General features: G+C 36.9%; 1 protein-coding gene across 2 annotated transcripts in view; it reads right to left on the bottom strand.

Annotated features, from left to right (window-relative positions):
* Nucleotides 1-267: 267 nt before the first annotated feature.
* Nucleotides 268-7,305, bottom strand: part of LOC139963398 (axonemal dynein light chain domain-containing protein 1-like) — a 33,887-nt gene continuing 26,849 nt past the window's right edge. For both annotated transcript variants that reach the window (XM_071964118.1, XM_071964119.1), the window contains 3 exons: nt 7,040-7,171; nt 6,295-6,404; nt 268-5,148 (listed from right to left, as the gene is read on the bottom strand). In XM_071964118.1, coding sequence (XP_071820219.1) covers nt 4,776-5,148; nt 6,295-6,404; nt 7,040-7,171 — 615 coding nt within the window. In that variant the 3' untranslated portion in view covers nt 268-4,775. The remainder of the gene's footprint in view (nt 5,149-6,294; nt 6,405-7,039; nt 7,172-7,305) is intronic.

The raw sequence follows: 7,305 nt of genomic DNA, 5'->3' as shown, positions 1-7,305 counted from the left end.
GCCACCCATCACAATACTGGACAATACATATGGTCACTCAGAGGTGGCTCCAGATACAACAAAGTCAAAGAATTCCAAAATGATTTGCAGACAGAATCATCAATTTTTTCAAGCTCCATAGTCAGCTTTGAATTACAGGGTCTCTTTCAGAGTTTGTTATTATAATTGATTTTGTTATTTTTTTTGGTGATAAGTTTATCAATTGGCTGTTATTTTAAATTGTATGCAGCCTGAAGGCTGCTTTCATGTTTTTTTTGGGGGTGGAGGGGGGGGGGGGTTTGTTTGAGTATTGTTCCTGCAACTATGGCGACCAATAATTATTGTGCAACTTTAAAAGATCCCAACTCTGGTTCATATGTGTAGAATGAAATCGAAGTCAACATCTGTATGGCACCATCACATCATTTGTATGGCAGCTACATCTGTGTGGCAGTTATCATCTATGTGGCAGTGACCATCTGTATGGCACCTACATCTATGTGGCAGTTATCATCTATGTGGCAGTTTACCATCTGTATGGCAGTAACATCTGTGTGACAGAACTGAATAACACTTGCTAATCACAACTGCCTACAAGGTGATCGCCATAAGCCCTCAATGGTTTTGCTTTTATGGTCTTGCACATTCTTAAATATATTAAAATTGTCACATTTTATCTCCAGCTAACTACCTCTCAGAAATCTGGAAGTGTCTTGACCAAAACATATTTATGTTGTAAATTTCTGGAATATTTTATTATCGAAAGGACTTGATTTGTGTGTATTTGTGTTTTTTGCAAGTTCAGGAATTATGTTTGAAGCAGTTACTGCTTACCCCCCTCCTCTCCAGCTCCTCCACAACTCTCTTACTCATTACGTTAGTGTCATGATTGAAGTTATGCAATCTTTTATGTATTCTTGTAAACTATTTTCACTCAACCTTTGGATATTTTACTTGTTGTCAAATTTGAAAGGTGATATGGTGGCACTTAATCTGCCATTACATTGGTATATTTGGCTCACTTAAAATGTATACGATTAAGTTACCATATATCAGACTATTTTTGCAAAATAAAAACAGAAATTGTGATGATTTGGAATGTTTCTGAAACAACAAGATTTGGTCTGTATCTTCTGCCTTTTTTAAAATGATTTTAGGAGTTAAAAAATAATCAAACATTCACTACATTACATGTCTGTGCTGAAAATAAAATCAAGGAGGGTCTTAGTTATTGGTTTTACAGCGAAGGAGTACCTCCTCCACGCCCCCCCTCCCCCCTCTTCAGTAACTGAATTTGAAACAAAGAAATATTAACAATATATTGAATTCAAATGAGTACATAAGTTGCTCTCACAACATCAAATTAGGCATTATGATATTAGTGTTGGGTTTGGTTTAAAGAAACCCAGTTATCAAATCAAGTTTTACCATTTTCTTTTCACTGCTTGAAGTGATAAATATGTAAAGCATACAATGTTTTAATACACTACAATAACTGGTTGTGTCAGTATGTATATTACATCCATGATACAAGTTTCTCTGTAGACACATTTTAACTACTATTTTTCTTATTAGCAGATTTTTGAGTCAATGTTGCTAACTTTTACCACGGTATTTGATAATTTAAACTTCCACAAACCCTGTAAGTCCCAAATTTTGCAGTTTTAATTTGTACATGTTAATACTGCTGTGAAATATTTCCAGGTTATGACTGTTGAGGTTCGAATCAAACTTTCATTAAAATTACTCACGGATTTAAACTTCCGGATTTGACGTTACTTCGGTGATAATTTTTTAAGAACATCTCAGATAGATATAATGAAATCAGTAGATTTACTAACATTGGTAATCGACTGCCAATATGGGTTAAAAAAAAAACTGTATGTATGTATGTGTGTATGTATGTATGTATTTTAGATCCCCCTGCAGGAACTCACGAAGAAGCCTCATTGGCTTATCAAGGTGTTGACTGTTGAGGTTCGAATCAAACTTTCATTAAATTTACTCACGGATTTAAACTTCCGGATTTGACGTTACTTCAGTGATAATTTTTTAAGAACATCTCAGATTGATATAATGAAATCAGTAGATTTACTAACATTGGTAATCGACTGCCAATATGGGTTAAAAAAAAAACTGTATGTATGTATGTGTGTATGTATGCATGTATTTTAGATCCCCCTGCAGGAACTCACGAAGAAGCCTCATTGGCTTATCAAAGCGCAAGTTGACCGAAGTCAGTCTCTTAGATTCATATTTAACGTCCATGATTATAAATTGTTAATTGTCAACAACTCTGTAACTGGATGACATACATTAATCTTGGAGTGACTCGAACCGGGGACCTTATGATTGGAAGGCACCGGCGTTAACCACTGAGCTAACACTCCAGTAGGTTCTGCTTCATTACTAAAACCCACAAATCAACAAACATGTCTTTTGTCCCCACAAAGATCCACACTGGTTAACTTATGCAACCTTCCGAACTGGAATCGCGCACTATTTCTTTTCACTTCAGAATTTAAAAGTTAGGCGCTCAAAAATCAACTGAAATATGGAATTAGCTGATAATTAACAATAAGTCCAGTATCAATTATCAACAACACAAATTCTGACCCGATTGGTATATGCAAATCAGGTTTGGCATCTATACTCTCAGAGTGTCCCGAGTCTAAGCTTAATTGTTTGCTTTGAAAGTCAAAACTGAAAGATATCAAAACTGTTTCTGACAGTGAAAACAGCGAAATTGAAAGCGACAATACATACGCTTTCATTTTGGAAAGTTTCATGTCTCGTAGGAGAATGTCAAATTGTAAACACAGCAGCACAGTAATACTTCAGTGTAACACACAGTTATATTTAAGTAATACTTAAGTCTTAAACAAATGCAACCTGTCTCAGTGCAAATGTTATTGGACGTAGTTCCTGGCATTGTGTTATATACTCTTGCTGTCAGTGTAAGTACTAATTGACAGTCTTTTATGAATGTTCTAACTTCTAGGTCAACTCTCTAATTAATTGTATTTAGTTTTTACTTATTTTTCCATAAGTTGAAGAGTTGGCATTTGTACATAGCTAAATATGTAACCGATCACAACTTTCATGCTTTTATACAGTTCTTTTCTCTTAGTTGTCACAAAAGTTATTTGTTTTTTTAGCCAAAACAACAGTAATCATTTGTGATGACAATAAAAATGTCTGAAAATTCAGAAACTTGCTTTTGTTTTTCTTTTGTTTTGTGGACCTATATATATTGTTTACAATTCCACTTGTTTCAACTGACAGAATTCACTGGTGTCTTGTAATATCTTTCCATTTTAGATATACAATTTTAAAGTTGAAGGTTTACAGTCTTGTTCAAGGACAAGGCCCCCTCACACGACTTTACAATTTAGCTCTCAGTCATTGCTAAGTTGTCACACCCACACACCAAAGTTTTCATAATTCAAACAATTCCTCCCTGGGGTACTACAGTGCACCACATCTACATGTCCCCTGGGGAACTTCCCATTAGCTACAAACGGCATACGCAACTTCATTTACAAGTTACCCCACATGCCCCCATTCATAAACCTGGGTGAAGAGAGGCAATGGAGATAAAGTGCCTTGCCCAAGGACACAAGGTAAATGATCTGGCAAGGAGTCGTCCCTGCAAACCTTAGATTGTCTTAACCACTTGATCACAATGCTCACAAATTTGTCTGAGAGCAAATGTTGCTGCGAATGATTCCTGGTTTGATAAGCTAAGCATGAAATCTTATCAACATGCCCTATTTTGGCAGATCCAGGATTTTTAAAGGTGGTGGTGTGGGCTTGGATTCGTTGAATCAGACTCCCATGAAGTTGGGTCTGGAATCCTTGCCCAGATTGTTTTAAAAGATTTTAGACTTAAAAATTGTGCATTTTAAGGCATATTTTAGGCTGTAAATTCAGTCTACACACAAGTTGCGCTTTCCTTTAAAAGTTTGACTTACAATGTCCCTTTATGCAGCTTTTTTTGCATTCAACTAGTTTCTTATCAACTTATCATATTAAAACCACAACATCATGCAGTCAATTGTACCTTAAATGATGTAAAACCCCCAAAAAGAGGAGAATATTTCTTAGCATAATGTGACTCTGACAGGAATGACTCGACCTTTCAGGTTAACATGAATGTAATGACAACATAAGGGGATGGAACACTCACTCCACAAACTTAACTTTCTTTCCTCCTTTGAACTCAATGTATTCATAAACAATCATAGCTTTTTATTTACAACTATAGAACAAAGAAAAAGAAAGATATATGAATATATTAAATCTATCAAGGTGTGCAGTAGTGTTATCTCAAAAAATGGAAGATTATTATCTTTCAAGACACTTTGGCAATTGCCAAGCTTACAAATTCTTAAAAAATATCTTGTTGAAGAATAGTTGATTACAAAAATATTTACAACACTGAAAATATATTATACACTATCAATAGGAAAATCGTTTAAGTTATTTCATAAGACAAGACCAAAAAAAAAAAAAAAAGATTAATAATAATAGTCTATAATATCATGTATTTCTACAGTTATTTTCACAAAAGTTATTTTGTAGTTAATTAAATCTGAAAGAGAATCTTGTCAAGGTGAAATTGGACGGATATATATATATATGAGGGAAGAAGTCCGTTCTGGTGGATGGATGTCTTGTGAATGGACGTCTTGTGAATGTTTGTAGTAAAGAAGGAAGGTACTTCTGACTTGTTTGCATAATTTTAATAAAACTCTCATAGTTCTGGTAAAGTTATATAATATCTGTCTATGAAATCACTTGCTTTTCTTTGATTTATTAGAAGCTCTAGAACTAGCACCAGATCTTCCAGACGCCTGAGACACTGGACGATGTGACTGTGTCTTCGGAGTCTGGGGCGGTGTCGGTGAGGCTTTCGATGGTGTCTTGGTCCCGGTGCTCGGAGATTTGGTGCCGCTTACACCACCGGTGATCTCTTTCTCCTTCTCAACGTTGTCCTTGTCCGGTTCTCCTGGAGCGGGGGACTTGACGACCTCTGGCTGTGGGGTTGCTGCGGTAGGAGTCGCGCTCTTCCTCTCTAAGGCTCTCAGTTTCTCCTGAGTCTGTAGGAGTTCATCTTCAAGTTGCGCTGCTCGTTCTTCGGCAGTCTGACATCTCTCCTCCGAGGTACTGAATTGAAAAGGCAACGAGACTTGATGAGTACCAGGTTGAATATGTTTGAAATTTAAACAATGAAAACTACCCCCAAAAATAAATAAATAAATAAATAGATATGAAGGTAAAAGTTTCTTTTCTTTCTTATACATCATAAAACAACACCCTCATCGAGGCTAATCTTTAAGAGTTGTCTTAATTGTCCAATAACCGAACCAAGATCCTTCGTGGCTCTCTCTGAGTGACCAACAGTTCATGTTTACAGTAAAACTAACAGGTCATTCCTTCCATTAACCCATTCATTTCATTCCACAGACACAACTTTGCTGCTCAGGCAACTTTTAACACAATTGTTCAAAATGACGTCCGAGGGACAAAACTCTCTTAAACCCCAGAGCTGCCAACCGATTTGAATCCTGCAGGTGTAATCTAACTTTTACTACAGATATGTGTAGCATGTTTCTATATTACAACACTTGAGATGTGCTCCTTTTGCTAAATTTGGGTTCATTTACAAGGAACAAATGGAGACGGAAAAAAAATCAATAACTGCCCAGGCTTTGCTGTTTGTATTTGGAACTGATACCTTGGACATATAGCACCCTACGTAACATCCAACAGAATCAATTATCGAACAATGCATTTTTTCAACTAGAATTGAATCGACTTTTATGCTAATGAGCAACCCACGAAAAGAGTAACTTCTACCAAAGATTCCATAGCGTAGCATTTCTGTTTTAAAACCCTCATGGACGTACATGTGACTTATATATAAACCATCGAAAACGCCTGGTACAGTGCCAGATTAATTATGACCTTCGGGTACCATATGCATTCCCACCTCCTAATGACCTTGTGCTAGAACACCCTGAAAATATAAAGTTAGTATATCTTCCTTGGAAGTGTTCACTTGGGGCCCCGTTAACCTATGGCAGAGGGGATGGGTGGGGGAGGGAGGGAGGGCATGAGCACTTACTTAACATGCCATTGGACAATGTGACAGTGGACCAGGGGGTGGGGGGTGGAGGGCATAAACACTAACTTAAGATGCCAATGGACAGTGTGACACTGGACTGGTTGTGTTTGCAGTCTAAGGTAATATCAAAGAGCTGCCAGAAATGTTAGTTTGGAGCTCTTTGGTTAGTTAAAGAGACGACTTACAAAAGTTGGGTCTGGAGAGCCTGGACGGCTGCTAGGGCTTCATATGCCTTGTTGGTATCTGGCGTGTTGGGAGATCTGCTACTGTCATGTACAGACAGGCCTCCAGCGGACTGAATATGTAAAGAGATAAATCACAAAATAAATCATGTTGGAAGAAAAAAAATTGTTCTACTATACATAAGGAAAGCTACATTTTGATATGTAGTTTAGACTCATTTCATAATTTGTCAATTTATTGTAAGAATAATTCACTGTTTTTTTTTTATGTCTTCAATAACAAACATTGCTCTTTTACTAATTAAACTAAGAAGCGTTTTCAGACAGCCTACCCATTACCATTAACACATTTCAAAACCTAACCAGTTGCTATGGAGTATGGATTCATATCCTGATCCAATCTTGATTGTCAGGAGACAACATAATGAAAGATGAACTTTTCCACACCAGCTGTCTTCTAGTAGTTCTTTAAATTATCAAATAATGGCCCATGTGTGTTCAGTTTACTACTTAATTTTGGTTTTCGGGGGAGGGGGCGGTTGGAAAGGAGGAAATGCCAAGTGCAGCTAAAATCTGATTTTTCCGAAATTCAAAATTCAATTTGAACGTCATACCTCCTCTCTATGCAATCTTAACTCAGCATTATTGCTGCAGTATGTTATTAGGTTGTTATAAGTACAATGAACTACAGTGCCATAGATAGCAGGATCAATGAAATAGCACCTGTAGCAGGTTGCTAGGCAGTTACCTTGGGGGGCTGGGTGGGCTCCTCAAGAGACTGTGTCCATACGTTCTGATCGTGTCCCAGTACCTGCATCTCGCTCATGTTAATATCTTGACTGGCTGTGGACGTAGCTCTGGTCTGAGCTGTCGCAGATGTCTGTACAGTTAAAGAACGATACTTAAAACTGAAGGATTTTAGTTTATTCAGGAAGAATAAAACCTTTCCTTATTAAGGGTAAAGATTATTATAGATCTGTTTTATCTACAGAAATGAGGCATTTTAAAGTATAA

This window comes from Apostichopus japonicus, chromosome 22, assembly GCF_037975245.1.
Source record: "Apostichopus japonicus isolate 1M-3 chromosome 22, ASM3797524v1, whole genome shotgun sequence".
NCBI lineage: Eukaryota > Metazoa > Echinodermata > Holothuroidea > Aspidochirotida > Stichopodidae > Apostichopus > Apostichopus japonicus.
This window is presented reverse-complemented; position numbering and strand designations above follow the sequence as displayed.